Source organism: Passer domesticus, chromosome 2, assembly GCF_036417665.1.
Source record: "Passer domesticus isolate bPasDom1 chromosome 2, bPasDom1.hap1, whole genome shotgun sequence".
Lineage (NCBI taxonomy): Eukaryota > Metazoa > Chordata > Aves > Passeriformes > Passeridae > Passer > Passer domesticus.
Genome location: NC_087475.1, coordinates 100675060 through 100692116, shown reverse-complemented (window position 1 = coordinate 100692116; position 17057 = coordinate 100675060). Strand labels below are relative to the sequence as shown.

General features: G+C 44.1%; 1 protein-coding gene across 3 annotated transcripts in view; it reads left to right on the top strand.

Moving 5' to 3' along the window:
• The window catches only part of DCBLD2 (discoidin, CUB and LCCL domain containing 2), a 55915-nt gene extending 40464 nt beyond the window's left edge, over nucleotides 1-15451 (top strand). For 2 of the 3 annotated variants that reach the window (XM_064410009.1, XM_064410010.1), the window contains exon 15: nucleotides 792-4853. In XM_064410009.1, coding sequence (XP_064266079.1) covers nucleotides 792-1234 — 443 coding nt within the window. In that variant the 3' untranslated portion in view covers nucleotides 1235-4853. Of the gene's footprint in view, nucleotides 1-791; nucleotides 4854-13556; nucleotides 13665-14528 lie in introns of those variants that run through there. The other variant, XM_064410011.1, reaches the window with a different exon arrangement.
• The last annotated feature ends 1606 nt before the right edge of the window (nucleotides 15452-17057 follow it).

Here is a 17057-nt window from a genome sequence, read left to right as displayed (position 1 = left end):
GTATTATTTTGGTTATATTTTCATACACTGGAAATAATTTAATCACAATATTTTTATGCACTAATTGGAAATATGGCACTTGATTCTCTACCTTCACTGTATGGGTTAAATCAAACTTGGGATCAGGAAAAGGAGGGTTTATGGATAGTGCCTCATGCCCTGTCCCTGGTGAGCCAAGCATGGGAGGAAGATGACTGACTGTGCCTTTGGTTCTGCGCTTACCTGCTGATGGCAGAATTGGGCAGATGTGCAGGAATTACAGCTTCACTGTAGGCAGAATTAGTTTTCTTGTTTGGCTGCTTGTCTGTTTTTACCCAGCTAGTCAGGCTTTTCACCTCCAGCTTTTGTAACTCAGATTATCTGTTGAGCTAAAATACCTCAGACTACATTCAAGCTTCCCCCCTCAAAGGACAAACACTCCACCTTAAGGACCACTTTTTATCCAGATCCAGGCAGAATAATTTTATTTAAATCTAATGTAAATAGAAGAACATTTCAATCAGCTTCATTTTCAGGCAGATTTGCAGGATGGGAAGTTGCAGCTCACTTGGGAAGTGTAAACCTGAGAAGTGGGCATGTTTTGGTTTTGGCTGTCTCAATGGCTTTACCTATTGAGTGGAAAGGAATCCTTTTCCAAAGCGATTGGCACTGGTGGACAGAGATGGACCACTGGTTTGATGTAGGATAGTGATCTCTGGCAGACTATTGACAGGCTGTATTTAATGTGATGCCACTGTGAAATAATCCAGTAAGTGTACTTATGTTTTGTTTTGTTGGGGCTTGCAACACAGAATATGCTCAGCCTCTGGTAGGGGGAATTGTGGGCACGCTTCACCAGAGATCAACCTTCAAACCAGAGGAAGGAAAACAAACCAGTTACGCTGACTTGGACCCTTACAATTCCCCCATCCAAGAAGTTTACCACACCTATGCCGAGCCACTGCCCGTAACCGGACCCGAGTATGCGACTCCAATAATCATGGACATGTCCAGCCATCCCAGCACATCTCTTGGCGCTCCTTCCATTTCCACCTTCAAAGCTGCAGGGAATCAAGCTCCTCCACTGATTGGAACGTGCAATAAACTGTTATCCAGGACAGACAGTGCATCCTCAGCACAGGCATTGTATGATATACCAAAGGGGCAGCCGGGGCCAGGCAGTGCAGACCAACTCATGTACCAGGTGCCACAGTGCATGGCCCATCCCACTGTGAGTAAGGATGAACAAAATTAGCTCATGAGTAAGGTAGAATGGTGGCTTGTTTCTAAAAGCCAGTTCCATAAAGCTCACAGTTTCACTTTTTAAATTCAATTGTTTTGGTATTGTTAGTCTTAAATAATACAACGTTGAACCAAAAGACGTGGTATGGGAGGTCTGGGAAAACACTTAATTCTGCTTTTCCTTAAGCTGCATGTACAATCAACAGCTTGTCTCCTGCAAAACCATGGACTTTTTTATTACTACTGTACAATTGTTTGTCAGACATGAGAGAACTCTTCATGATTAGCTCCAATAATTCATAGATGTGGGTGATAAATTAGGAAAAACAGTTTAAGTACAAAAGCCAGTTATTTCTTCCTAATGGTACTATTTTTTTGGGGAAAAAGCCCCACCTCAATACCCAAAGCTCTTAATTGCTGTGCAAGCCCTACAGCTTCTAAAATTCCTCTTTTCATTGTAAAATGTCTGCGCAACTTTGGACTTAACAAGCTGCTATCAGGACTGATGACAAAAATCCCTTTAGCTTCGTGGCATAAAATAGTTTTGATTTTGAATTATGTCATTTCAGCTTTTGTTAACAGAATTGGCAATTTTCAGCTAGCTGCATGTTCCTCAGAAGGTTCCTGCCTTTTTGGTTAGGTTAGTCTTCTAAAACTAGAAGCTGCTGTCTTGTATAATCTCTTTTCTGCCTCTTTGCCTTAAGCTACTAGGTCGTATTTCTTCCTAGGGATCCTAGGGATAAAGCAAACTACCTGGGAACTGCTTTTTCAGTATTCCCTATGCTTATGAGGGCCACTTGAATATCATCTGTCTCCAAGTCAGACTTCCCTGCTGCTCAGTGCAAGAAGCATTCAGGTCTTGAAGGTGACTTGAATTGAGAAGGGCCCTGCCCTGCCCTCCCCCAGAGTGTCCATTATTCTGTGTTCAGGTGTGAGCTTATACACAAAAAGATCTGTACATACTTTTTTGAGTGCTTAAGGAAGCACACAAATGTTCTAATGGTGCACAGTTTGTGTCAGACATGCATTTAGCACATATGGCATGTTTTAGCACAGCTGCCAAATTTAGCCTTAGGGCTTTTTTTACGACTGTTCTTATTAGAAGCATGAAAGATTCCAAAACCTTTGCAAATGAACGAGTACTATTCCAAAGAGTGTCCATTTCAAACTTACTCATTGGAATTTGTATCCTTTGAATGTTCCAGTGTTCTGTACTATGAAAACATTGCAGTCAGTCATTTACTGGGGTAATGTAGACTCATTTTAGCTAGGTAATCACAAAATGAAAACAGTCTGAGTGGCATATTTGCCATTTTTTATCTTGTTAGAAAAAAAACAAAACAGCTTTCTTGCCTAAGCAGGAGAAAACCCCACTATAAAAATGCTGTATTTTTATTCTAACAGCACTATTGGAAGGATGCTGAATCAACTCGAACATGTGGAACCCCTCCCTACACACTAGCCCAGTTTTATGGACTTCAGGGGTTACTGTTTGTTTGTGATGCAATTCAAAGCCTTGTTTACTGCCCAGGTCCTTAAATGCTGTGGACAATGTCTGAATGGAAGCTGCGGTACTGTTCATAGGGCTACCACCATGTCTTAACACAGTACAGTATCCTCACTCCTGAAAATCTGTTTGCAGAGGGGTTGTATATAAACTCTGGAGTCAAAAATCACTTGTGGCCTGTTCAGCATCTCCAATATGATATTATGTAGAATCATGGAATGGTTGGGGTTGGAAGGGACCTTAAAAATCATCTGCTTCCAATCCCCTACCATGGGCAGGAACACCTTCCACTAGATCAGAGCTCCATTGAACCTGGCTTTGAGCACTTCCAGGGATGGGGGTATGCATAATTTCTTTGAGCAACCTGTTCCAGTGTCTCACCATCTCACAGTAAAAAATTTCTTTCATCTAACCTAGACTTCCCCTCTTTCAAGTCTCCACTCATTTCACCTTGTCCTGCCTCTGCAGTTCCTGACAAGGAGTCCCTCTCCAGCTTCCCTATGGGTCCCTTCAGGTACTGGAAGGTTGTAATGAGGTTTCCACACAATCTCCTCTTCTCCAGGCTGAACAGCCCCAACCTTCCCAGCCTGTCTCCACAGGGAAGGTGTTCCTGTCCTCTTACCAACCTTGTGGCCTCCTCTGGACTTGCTCCAGCAGTTCCATGTCCTTCTTATATTGGGGGCATCAGAGCTGGATGCAGCACTCCAAGTAGGGTCTCACCTGAGCAGAGGAGAATCACTCACTCTTCTGGCCATGCTCCTTTTGATGCAGCCCAAGATCCCCTTGGCTTTCTGGGCTGTGAGAGCACATTACTGCTGGCTCATGTTGAGTTTTTCATCAACCAGCACCCCCCGTCCTTCTCTGCAGGGCTCCTCTCAGTCACTTCTCTGCCCGACCTGTCTGTGAGCCTGGGATTGCCCTGACCCAGGTGTAGGACAATACCTTCTTCAACTCGAGGAGCTGTCACCTCTCAGGGCTGTCCGGTCCTTCTGGATGGCATCCCTTCCCTCCAGCATATTGGCCGCACCTCACAGCTTGGTGCTGTGGGCAAACTCACTGAGGATGTGCTCATTCCCAATGTCCCTGTCACCAAGAAAGATGCTGAACATTCTCAGTGCTACCGTAAAGCCCAGTTGTACAATTTCTGATCATTCATTCTCATTAATTGAGAATGACATTTTTTTAATTATTTGTTTTAGAGCTCGGTGTCTTAAGCTTAAATGTGAATGTAAGGATGGTAAATAAGACCCATTTGTGAACAGCAAATTGCTGACTGTGATCGTACTTTTTTGTTACTGCAACTTTTTTTGACTGACAAAACAAGTCTGCAATCTTTAAGTTTTGCTAAAATAGGTAAGTACTGTTCCTAGCTATCAGCAGCAACTATGACTGAAATTATCTGAGCTGATTTTATTTCAAGGGGTGGGAAGTTCTTAGTTTCCACTAAGATGCGATAATACAGCTGCAGGCAAGTTAACAATCCTTTCCATTCTGAACCTGTACCAGTTTAGGCATAGAAAAATTAATCTATCATAAAAATAAATGGATGTGTCCAAGTCAGTATAAATAACACATCTGGATTTGATTTTTACTGCAGACCAGGAATGGTAGAACTGTGGATAGCTGAAGGATGAGGTGGTGTAAGAATTATGCAGTTTCTCTACAGTGGGTTATTTTTTAAGAAAACATATTGCAACTTTATTATCTGAGGAGCATAAGCTGTTAAAGAAATGGAAGTTTTTAAAATTTAAGCCCATTTTTGGAAGGAACTTGGTCCCAGGCTTTGCTCCTGCCTCAGACTTTAGACATGTTATCTGCTAGGGCTAATATACATTTGAACATGTAACAGTTGGGTTTATCTTGCATGGCACATTAAGACTAGAATTTCCCTGTGTACAATAAAGAAAAGGTACATTTCATGGGTCTCTCTTATATGTGAAGACATGTATATAGAATGTATTTCAATTTTGTTTGGCTTGTGTATTCTCCCAGAATGTATGTTCTTACCTCAGCATGTATTGTAGTTGCTCAGTATTTGTATATGTTGCTAGGACTTAGACTGTATAAATAGTGAGGGGGGTTTATATGTTAAAAAGTATTTTAAATAAATTGTACATATATATTACTCAGTGTGTTTGCAGTTAACACGTACCTTGTATCGAATTCATCTGCAGTCTGGAAATGCCAGGGTTATTTGTGAGTTACACAGGGTCATGCCCAGTCTCCAACAGTTTCCTGGCAGCAGGTGGGCTGGTCCTTGTCCCCAGTTAGCCCAACCCCTCTGCACTGCTGGAGAGGCTGCTGGTTCAGTCTTCAACCAGACCATGGCTATTGCCAGTCACTGAGTAAAGCTGTTGCTGCTTGTGCTTTTTTCTCTTCTTCATATGAATTCCAGCACTGCAGTGCTTCATACAAAGAATTCAGTCATAATTACTCTTTGATTAGTAAATGTAGTGTGAGTTCAAGCTGTCTCATTTTATCTTCTGTACCACTTGTGACCAGTGAATGCACAGAAACCACCTAAGATAAAAAAAAAACAGCAAGTAATAGCCTCCCAGTGAATGGAGATTCTAAAGGAAGGATGCCTATACAGATTATTTCCGCACACAGTCTGTGGGTAGGTACACGCAGCGTGCCCCAGTGTCAACACGGGGGCTGCTCCAGACCACTCCTGCGGAGTGTCAGTCAGAGCCTGCTGCCCTTCTTTTCCAGCTGAGATGTCCAAATCTCTGGGGCCTTAGAGACCTCGACCAAAGCGTGATGGGTCCACCTGTGTTCAGCTGTCTTGATGGATGTTTCTGTGGTCAGTAACACTTGGAAAGTTCCACACCACTTGCCACCAGTGGTCCATCTTTCCATTCCTTAAGCAGGACTAAATCTCCTGGTTGGATGTTGTGAACTGCCAGCTGAGCTTCCTGTTGAAGGGATTTCACAAGAGACACTATTCTGGCTACATATTCTTTTGAATATACATCACTTACCTCTGCACCCCACTAGGTTGAGAATTACCTGGGTGAGGAATTCCAAACAATAATTCAAAGGAAGAGAACTGATTCTCTCTTCTGTATCTGGCCTTCATTCTTGCCAAAGGCATGGCAAAAGCCCTACCCATGGCATCTTGGTGACTATTACCAGCTTCAAAAGGTATTTCTTTATTTCTCTCTTCATTTTTTTTCTAGCTGACACAAGCTCTGGTGGTGCCAGGAGGTATGGAAGATCTATTGTTTTCCGAAAGTACCCATAACCCCTTGAAGGATCTTTGCTGCAAAATGAGTTCCCCTGGGTCTCAATCAATCTACAATCCTGTATCTTGGACTAATTTGTTCCAAAAATACCTTAATAGGTGATGCTGCAGCTGCTGAAGCAGTTGGGAATGCTTGTGGCCACTTTGTTAGCTGATATACTATTACCAGAAGTTATTTAAGCCTTCTCACTTGGGACATCTCAGTAAAATCCTCTTGGCATTTTTAGAAGGGCCATACCGCCCAAGGCCTCCCTCCCCTGGCAGCTTTCTTTGTAACCCTGTTATTGGCTTCACCACAAATCAAGCAAACTTCAACAGCTGCTTTTGCCAGACTAAAAAGACCTGCAGCAAAATACATCTTGAGGAAGGCGTCTGCCAATCCTCCAGAGTTCCAATTACTCCCTTCATAGAGTTGTTCTAATACTTGTATGGCCAAAGCTTCTGGTCTCCATTGTTTGCCATCCTTGTAAACCAATTATTCCCTTTTTCTCTCTGCCCCACTCTTTCGGTGGAAAGCTCCAGCTTCTCTGGTGGAAAAGACAGTTTCTCTGACAGTGATTGAGTCACTGGGAGCAAAGGGAGGGTCTTGGAGAGTTCTGGCAAAAGTATTCCTTTCTGAGTTTCTTCATCCACCAGTCAATTGTCTGTTGCCTCCTCCAAGTACTTTGCCTGATGTCCCCTAATGTACATCATTGCCCGCCTTTTTGGTAAATTCACCACCTGCAAGAGAGTAATTAAGCTCTCATGTGCTAATGTTTTTCCACTGCAGGTTAATAAACCTCTTTCCTCCCACAGATTTCAAAACTGTGTACCACTCCTCATGCATGCTTAAGATTAGTAGGAATGTTAATTCACAGGCTCCCACAAGCACATACAGCTCCACAGTCTGAGCTGACCATGTGGGCAGCAACATCCTCACTTCTTCTAATTCTCTTCCCTTAATAATATCATCTTCTGTAACTCGCTTCCCTTCTACTACCCGTGAAGGCTCACTGATGAACACATTTCTTCCCGTAAGCCAGGGGGTGTCTCGTAAATATTCCCTAACCCAGGTCTGGAGATCTGTCACTTGAATGCAGTCATGGGTTTGTTCCTGCCCCCCCTCTCTAGGACTGTTGAAAGTCCTTGTTAAACGGGAGGCTGGGTTAAACCCTTCCCCACTTCTCAATCCCAAATCTTTCTGTTCCATTCAATAAGTTTTAGACTATAATAACCAAGCCCTGGACATCCGCTTGGAGGCTTTTTCACTTCACAAAACTTAAATTTCATGTGAGACTTTCATAAGTCTCATAAAACATTCTTCTGTCACCAGTTTTTGCTCTTTGGTTACTAATAAAGCCAGAGCTGCACAATTCTGCAGACAATGAGGCCAGCCTCCTGGCCTCTGGGTTGAACACCTTAGAAAAGTAGGCAACAGGCTGCTGTGTAATTCAGTGTTCCCACAGTAAAATTATTTTAGTATGGTCCTATTTAGCATCTACATAGAATTCAAATTCTTTTTCCCTATCCAGAAGGGCTAGGGCACAAGCTTCAGTTAATCTGCATTTTTTTTTTCCTAACAATTTAAAATTCTGCATTCCTTCTGGTGTCCATTCATGCAGTTTCTTAACTGGCAGGACAGGCATATTCTAGGGAGATGTGCATGGCTCCAAAAGACCTGCCTTTAACAGGGACTCAGTAATAGGTTGCAGCCCCTTCTTTCCCTGCCTTGGAAAGAGGGTATTACTTTTCAGACACCACTTCTCAAAGTAGTTTGGAGAGGCCCCATAACTAATTTTCCAGATTTCCCTGGGACTGCCCACACTTGGGGGTTTACTGCAGCATAGGCTCTCTCAGACATTTGACACAAAGGTACAATAGGGTTAGTTTCTGTATCACTTTTTACAATGTTATTTTGCATTCCCAATGTAGCTAGCAAATCCCTTCCCAGTAACTTAGAATTACAAGTAGGAACAAACAGAAATTCATGCATTTCACACCTAACCCCCATATGTACCAATGGTGGTTGAAAGAAACACATCCCCACCTCTTTTTCGCTTACCCCCTGAAGAATTAAAGAACTTATTGACAATTTTTCACTTGAAGGGGTAAAATTCAAACTGGATTGAGAGGCCCCTGTGTCTACCAGGAAAACCCCTCCTCCTGTTCTGGACCCACCCTAAATGTTATCAATGGCTCCAGTGTGGTGGGTCCCTGCTGTAATGGGAACCCCTGACACCCCTAACAATCCATCTCCATTCATCGCTGGACTTGATCCTCCTGAGGATCCAGTTATTTCTGCGGGCAATCTTGCTCTCAGTGTTCTTGCAGACTGATTCCTTCCAAGACTCCAGTGTGGTGGGTCCCTGCTGTAATGGGAACCCCTGACACCCCTAACAATCCATCTCCATTCATCGCTGGACTTGATCCTCCTGAGGATCCAGTTATTTCTGCGGGCAATCTTGCTCTCAGTGTTCTTGCAGACTGATTCCTTCCAAGACGCTCTTTGGGTGGGCTCTCCCCTGCTGAGGAGGAAATTCCTCTGCCCCGTCCTTGTGGCCAAACTGGTCCTTTCTGTCCCGGGGACCCCCTTGGGCCCTGCGGTTTATCCCTCTGCAGCAGTAAGAACACTGCCATCACCTTTGCCTTCACCTTTTCCTCATCTCTTCTCACATACACTTGCTGTATCTTTCTAACATCCAGGAGCTTTATTCTGCCCTTTCTTTGGCACCCAGCCCTGCTACTGCCGGTGGGTGCTCATTCTCGCACAGCTCAAAATCATTTGTTTCTTCAGTGACACAAATCAAATCCTTAAAAGAAAATCGTAATCCTACCACGTACAATTTGCATTTCCCAGATATTCTTTGCTCCTTCTCTTTGTACTCACCCTCTTTGCCATATACCATATACTAGAGCCAGTCCCCATTCTGCCACAGTGTCCAAATGCAGCCCCTGCTGGCACACCCAGTGGGCACAGCTGGCAGCATCAGAGGCAGCTGGGGTGTCCAGCAGCCTCATGGTGCTTGGGGGCCGCTGCCCTCCCCGTCTAGGATGAGGAAGTGGGGTCAGGTATTGCCTGGTGCTGAGCCCTGGGTGCCCCACGGCTCCAGCCCAGGCCCACACCTCCCCACAAGCCCCAAGCCCATGCTCACAGTCCCTCACTTCTGTGCCTGGTCCTGCCACTTCCCACCATAAAGAGACACCTCTTCATCCTGACTTCCTTGTTTTCCCTGTCCTGGAAGCTGAGGATACAAAGAACCTGCATCTGAATCAGCTGGCAAATTTTGATGATAAATGCCTTCTGCTACTACTTGCCTTACCCATATTCCTCCACATTCCACTTTAACCCATTCTTTCCCAACATACCAACACCATCTGTCCCCTGTTGCCGAGACCCCTTCCCAACTCCCCTTATTGCTCCTCGGGCATGGATTGTCCTTAATAACCTCTGGGAGAAGGTGCCATCTACCTCAACATTCTCCCGAGGGATTCTCTGGAAATCTTTCTGGATCGTCATCCCTTTTGCCAGGACCCATTGCTGGCTTTACCTATGCAGCCCTCTATGGGTGCCCTCTCAGGTTTACTCCCCAAAAATTCCATTGATTGGTGACATTTTCAGTGGTCCTTCCCTGTGGACTCTTCATGGACCCTCTAGTCCACTACTCGTCTGTCTCGAGTGGACACTATTGGGTAGTCAACCAATTGTCCAGTGCTGGCTGCCACCAAATGGAACAGATCACCAAAGCTGGCTGAGATGCGCCTTGAGCTCCCACTCACTGCCATGGGATGGTAGAAGGACCCCAGATGAGTGCTCATTTTCCTAGGAAAATTAATCCCTGATGCCAGAGGGTTTTGTCCCAAAAAGAGACAGGGGAGTCCCATAAATTTATTGGAATAAAGGGAGAGGCCATGGGCCACTTCCCATGGGGTCTTTCAGGTGGCTGGGGGATGCAGCCTCCTTTTTATTCTAAGTTTCCCCCTCCATCACCCTCTTCTTTGCTCCATTGACTGAGGTAATCAGACAGTACAGACTTCCCGAATCGCTTACTCTATGCCCCACTTTAATATGCACTCTCCCTTTTGCTATATAAAAGAAAGAAAAAAAAACTCTTCCTAATTCTATGAAGTCTCTGTTCTCTTGTTCTGGCTTCAGGAATTTAACACAGTTTTGGCTGAGCAACAGTCTGTGTTGATTAGTAACAGTTTCTAGAACTAAGAATTTCTTCTATTACATCACTAGCCATACAAGTGAAAAAAACCCGCAACAGATATGACAAGGTCAGGCATTGGAGCAGCAAATTTAAGTCAAAATACAAGAGAGATGGACCCGCCTTGGGAAACCAAGTGCAAAGGGGGAATGTGCAATGACACAAATGCTTCCCCACAACCAGGCGGCTGCCTGGATGTCCTCCACTCAGCAACACCTGGATCTGCAGGAGTGGATGTGGTGAGAGCAGTAGACATCACTTTGACAAACACCTATGCAGACGTCATACCATCAACAGCAAATGGATCATTAGGCTATGGACTTTGTGTTCTACTGACAGAAGATCATCCACATAAAAACAAGGCTTTTTTTCTTTTAACCTAGACTGATTGATGCAAATTATTTAGGCAATATTTGGATAATGGTGCACACTTGGAGGCCACCTATCCATATTCCAAAAGGCACTAGAGTGGTACAGTTAATTCCCTTTGAGGCCAAGGTTCTGAAACAGGGGGTCATGCATTAGAGGGGATGGAGGTTTTGGGTCAACAGGAACCCCTCAGGTAATGTTTATGTTACCATTATCAGGAGCAAAACCAACTAAACCCATTACTTTTCAGCACCCTGATGGAGGAGCTCTCACAACAAAAGCTGCATTACTGGACACAGATGTCCCCATTGTCCTCTTGTTTGCATGGCCTGCAAAATGGCCTCTGAGCATCTTGGGAACACCTGTTATGGGGGTGGGAGGTGTGCAAATTACTCAAATCAGTAAAACAGTAAATTCTTAACAGTATGGGTTGATGAAGATGCACATGTCCGGGCTCAGATGAGATCTTATGTGATGGCTACAACAATCTGGTTGCTGTGACAAGACGCATTGAATCAGATGGGTTTCTCTCTCACCAATGAGCATTTTTAGCAGTGGTCGTTGAAGGGCTGCCAACCCTAAAATGAAAATGGTTAACAGAAATGGCAATCTAGGTTGATCAATGTCTAAAGAAAAGCTTGCCCATGTTAATGAACTGGTTGATGAGCAATTGCAATAGGAGCATATTGTACCTTCTCTGAGCCCCTGGAACACACCCATTTTTACAATTCCTAAAAAATCAGAAAAATGGAGGTTATTATATGACCTTTGAGCGATTAATGCTGTAATGCAGGATATGGGACCCCTACAGCCTGGTCTACCCTCACCATCAATGTTACCTGTCAATTTGCAATTGTTAATTATTGATTTAAAAGATTGCTTTTTCACAATCCCCCTGCATGAGGTTGACAGTGAGAAGTTTGCCTTGTCATTGTCATCCATTAATAAAGCAGAGGCAGCAAAAAGGTATCAGTGGGTTGTATTGCACAAGTGATGCGAAATTCTCCCATGATGTGCCAACTATATGTTTGTTGCCTGGGCACTAGCCCCGCTGAGAAAACAGTACTCACAGTATCTTACCTATCATGACATGGATAATATTATTATAGCAAGAGAACACCCGGATACAGCAGCCCTGCTCCCTGTCTTACAACAATTGCAGAAGGCAGACCTTCAGATTGCCCTGGAAAAAGTCCAACAACAAGTCCTATGGAAATACTTGGGTACACTTATCACTGAAGCCCAAATTCGGCCTCAAAAATTAACTATTTGTACAGAAATTTGGACCTTGACAGATGACCCCCAAAAAGTTAACTGGGGACATACAGTGGGTTTGTAGCACCTGTAGCATTACTAATGAGGACCGTGAGCCCCTAATACCATTATTGAAAGGGGGAAAGCAGACCAATTTGCTGCATGACCTAACTGAAAAACAACAGAAGGCTTTGACTCAAATTGCCACTAAATTGGGTGGCAGATCCTTTGCAGATCGTTGGTCCCTGGTTTACCATTGTCCATGGCCATGCTGAATAGGGGAAAGCACACAATGGGTATCATAATGCAGTGGGACAGCCAGGCTAATCAATCACTAAAAATCCTGGAATGGGTATTTTTACCATGTAATTTGAATGAATTGTTGACCACACAAATGGAAGCTATAGCAAAAATCGTGATCAAGGAATGAAAGAGGACACTGGAAATTGCAGGAATGGAACCCCAAAACATTATTCTCCCACTAATAAAACACTTTTTACAGTGGTCATTGCAGAATTCAGACACCTTACAATGGGCATTGTTAAACTTTCCAGGTATTATTAGCATTCTTTTTGCCCCTCATAAGCTTTTTTCTTTGCATCAACAGGTGGAAGAACTTCCTTGGCTATCAAAACAACCTGTAGAAGGCCTCACAGTTTTTACTGATGCCAGTTGAAAAATTTCTAAAGCAGGCCTTACATGGCAGGACAGAGGCAAATGGCTCAGTGAAATCCTTGAGGGACCAGGAGATTCTTTACAGCATCTTGAGTTACATGCTGTTATTAGAGTGTTCGAAAAATGGCCCAATGGTCCCATTAACATTGTTTCTGATTCTCTCTACGTAGTAGGTATTGTTGAGCACATGGAGCAAGCATTGCTCAAGGAAATTCAAAACTGGTGGTTGTGGCAAATCTTTTTGCAATGATAGCAATTACTTAATTCTTGCAAACAGGATTATTTTATTACCTATATACGGGGTCACTCTGCATTGATGGAAGGTATGGCCTTAGGAAACGAGAAGGCTGACCAATTAGTGGCACCACTTTGATCCTCTGCTTCTCCTAATATCGATAAGTTTGGCCAAGCCAGAAGGGCTCGCGAGTTTTTTCACCAAAGTGCAAAAGTTTTACCAAAACAATTGGAAATATCACTGCAGGATGCTCAAGGAATTGCACAACCTGTCCACACTGCCAGGGTATGATTGGCGGATTGGGTCCTGGAATCAACCCTCATGGCCTGGGGCCCTTGCAAATGGATGTAACAATCTGTGCCTCTTTTGGTCATTTTAAACACATTTGTGTAACCATAGACAACTTTTCTGTCATGGTTTGGGCCACTCCTGTGACAATCGAAGGGTCTCATTTTGTCATTCAACGTTTGCGAGACTGCTTTGCCATCATGTGTTTGCCTCAGAAAATTAAAACAGACAAGGGGTCAGGATATATAGCCTGACAGACCCAGGATTTCTTAGCTAGTTGCCGGGTGGAGCATAGCACAGGTATTCCAGGGAACTCCACAGGACAAGCTATTATTGAAAGGACACATCTGACATTGAATCCCAGTCATAGGAGGGACGATCGGCACACGTGCCAGGAGTGGCCAAGCCCTGCCTTAGCCGCTGGCAGGCAGGATCACAGTTCAGCCACTGGCTGGGGTCCCGGACTGCCAGGGAGCAGCCAATAAACATGGACCCACATCTGAGGACCGGAGTAAAGGAAAAAAGGCAGGGCTCTTTGCTTGCTTCTCCAAGCTGCTTTTATTCTTTCCTGCACAGGAGCAGTGCCGGGACAGCGCTGCGTGGGATCGGCAGCACTATGGTGGTGTTATTCTTTCCCACGGCAGGAGCACACCGAAGCTTCGATGCCGCACAGAAGCAGCACAGGTATCGCAGCACCACACAGGTGTTCTTTCTCACGGCAGGAGTGGCACTGAAGTGGGGCAGGTGACACAATGACACATGGATGTTCTTTCTCGTGGTGGAGAGCAGCACTGAGGCTGCGCACTGCAGGGCCACTCAGGTGCGGGTGGGGTGTGGAAGCCACGTGGCTTGAAGAGGGAGCAGTGGCAAAGAGCAGGAAACAGAGAAAAGCAGCTGTTTTTATGGAGGGGGCATGGATCCCCAGGAGGAGATTGTCTAACGAATCAACGGCTAGATAGGAGGGGTCCAGGGAGACAAATGTAAGCACAAAATGGAGCAGGAAAGGTACGTACCAATGACAGAAGGAAAATATCATAAATGACAGCGAATCTTCTGGATAAATGGGTATAGCAAATTATTACAGGCTGCAGGAGCAGGATTTTGGAGGATAGACAGGGAAGAATCTAGAATAAACATAACTACCACGGAAAAAAGGCGGGAAGACAGGTGGTAAACAACTTTAGACAGAGACTAAACATATAATCTTCAAACCCCCACTGCCACAGTCTGAGACAGACTAAACATTTTCAAACTCCCACTGCCACACACATCAGGTACTGAAAGGACTGCTTTATAAACATAAACCAGGGGAGGATGGGCTGACCTCCCAGGATATAGTGCTGAAAGCATTCTATGTTATGAATAATCTATGATTAGTAGGTAATCGTAGTGAGCCACTAGCAATAACATATTCCTTAGGTTTGCTGCGAGATTCTGAATTGGTACAGCACTGACCAAAAGTTTATTATAAAAATCCTATGACAGGGTTATGGCAAGGACCTGCAGATTTACTGATGTGGGGAAGGGGTTATGTTTGTATCGTTTCAGACAAAGAACCCTGATGGATACCAGCGAAATGGGTTCATCCTTGGCTTGAGAAGGACACTCTGATCCCTAATATCAACAATGAACCAAAAACCAGCGCTTCCTGAAAACATCAGTTGCCCTCAGAATTGTGAATGCTTTTGTTATCCTTGGATGAGATTAGAATGTATGGAGTGTGGATCAGATAGGTGGAATGAGTTTAAATGAAGGAACTTCCCCAGGTGTATAGAGCGCAGACATCTTCACTCCCAAAAATTTAATAACCTGGGTGGTGTTATCCCAAGTGACAAGAATAATAGTTAAGTCCCCTGAAACCTGTCAAGAAATGCTGAATTAGTTTGAGTCTTGGGAGCAATTGGAACAGGCTATTTAGTGGTATCATAGCGAACTTTGGAAGCTCAGGACAAAGGAGAGAAAATCAAGGAGAGAAGATCAAGGCCATTGAATGAAGAAAAGGAATATTTATTCCTGGTGTTATGAGTTTTGTTTTAATAAAGTTGGGGAAGAATGGGGGGTTGCTCGTTGTGGGGGAAGGGAAGCGTCCAGGACTTGGTGGGGGCTGGAGGTGGATAGTGATTGGACCAAGGCACCAACCAATCACTTGACGCCCTGGGGAAATGATTGGTCCAGAATGAACACCAGTAAGGACCAATCAAAGCGCCCGAATTCCACCAATCGGTGCGCGGATCCAAACCCACCAATCCTGGACCAGGGACTGTTATAAAAAGGGGAGTTTTCAGTTCTTTGGGGTTTTTTCGGGTTTGTTGGTGTTGGTGTCTGTTATTTTTGAAAGAACCCAGCGTGTGAGAAGCAAGCTGCTTTTAGAATTTTGAGCTGTTGTGGAAGACCTGGGATTATCCTGAGTCTTCAGTTCTCTTTGACTTGTTTTTAATAAACAAGAGCCTGTTTCAACCTCTCTTCTGAAATTTGGCCTCATTCGATTTATAACACCTGGGATGTGGGAAGTTAGACCTGAGCAGTGGGAACAAACAAAGCAAAGGCAGGAGGACAAGAACCAAAGAAGATGGAATAGGAGATGAGCACAAAGAGCAAGAGTCACAGTCAATCTGGATTTTATCCCTCATCTCATAGGGGAAGGGTTCTTTGTCAATGCTAAGGATGAAGAATAGTCTTAAATTAGATGTGCAGGTTTTTGGAGGTTTCTCTCTGCTGCTTGTGATATGTGGCAACATCTGTAGTGCAGAAGACACTAACCTGCTGGGATGGCATCGACAGAATATGTGGCATACTTGGGCCAATGCTACTGGGGTGGATTTATTTCGTTTGTCCTTAACCATGCCAGGAGGTCCTTTCTGCACATGTGTAATTGGTATCCCAATAAGTAACTGTACTGGTGTTGCAACATGGGTGGGAGTTGGAGGAAAACCACTGGTGGAAGCAAATAAACCAAGTGCAAAGGATTGCTGGTGTAACATAGGCAGCGGTGGTACAAAATTGGATTTATGCTAAAGGCTGGGGATTAAGGCAAACGACAAGGGCTTCCAAGCAGGTATAATAACACAATCACAGAATGAAAGCGGACTAGAGCCCCAAGAACTAGATTCGTTAGGATCAGTACCTGGAAATTATTACCTGGTTTTTAACCAGTTTTAAACCACTTTTAACCACAATCAACTTCTATGAGCAATGCCCTCGTCCCATGACACAAAAATAATTATGTCGTCCTTAATCCCAATTCTCCATGGTATCAGAAAGTGACCAAATATTGCCACAATTGGACTTATCCTGGAAGTGCTGGTGCAAATGCAACTGTAAGATAGCTTCCACCAGTTGTCTTTTTAATCTGTGGTGATAGGGCATGGCCACAATTCCAAGTAACTTGTTTGGTGGTTCTTGTTACTTAGGAAAACTAACCATGTTTGCTACCAGCATTCACAAAATGTTGAATCTGACTATTTGGAGAGTGGGACATAGCAAGAGAACTGAAAGAGCAATCACAAGCTGATTGTGACAATCGTGTAGTTTTGGAGCACTCCAGCACGAATAATAGCATCATTCCGTACTCCATGTGTTGCTGCTGCTGAAGTTTGGCTATGCTTAATAAGCTGGGATGCTGGACAGTCAACTAAACTTCAGCTATTTTAAATCAGATGCTCACTGACATAGACAGTATTAGACCTGGTACACTGCAAAATAGAGCTGCTGTAGATTTGTTTTTGTTAGCACATGGGCATGAGTGTGAGGAGTTCGAAGGAATGTGTTGTGTGAACCTATCTGAGCATGCTGTATCTATTCACAGGAAACTGAAACAGCTACAAGATTACATGAAGAAATTGACTGCAAATGGCTGGGATTTGGATGAATGGTTTGAGGGATGGGGAATAACTGGATGGTTCGAAGATGTTGTAAAGGCAGCTTTGTTATTAGTAGTAGTCATTATTATATTGCTTTGTCTTATTCCATGCATCATGAAATTGGTGAGCTGCTTGGTAGAAAATACGGTGGAAAGGGTCTGGCTGGTGCAAGAAGAAGAAGAAGAGGGAATTGTAGCAATGTATCTGAACCACTTAG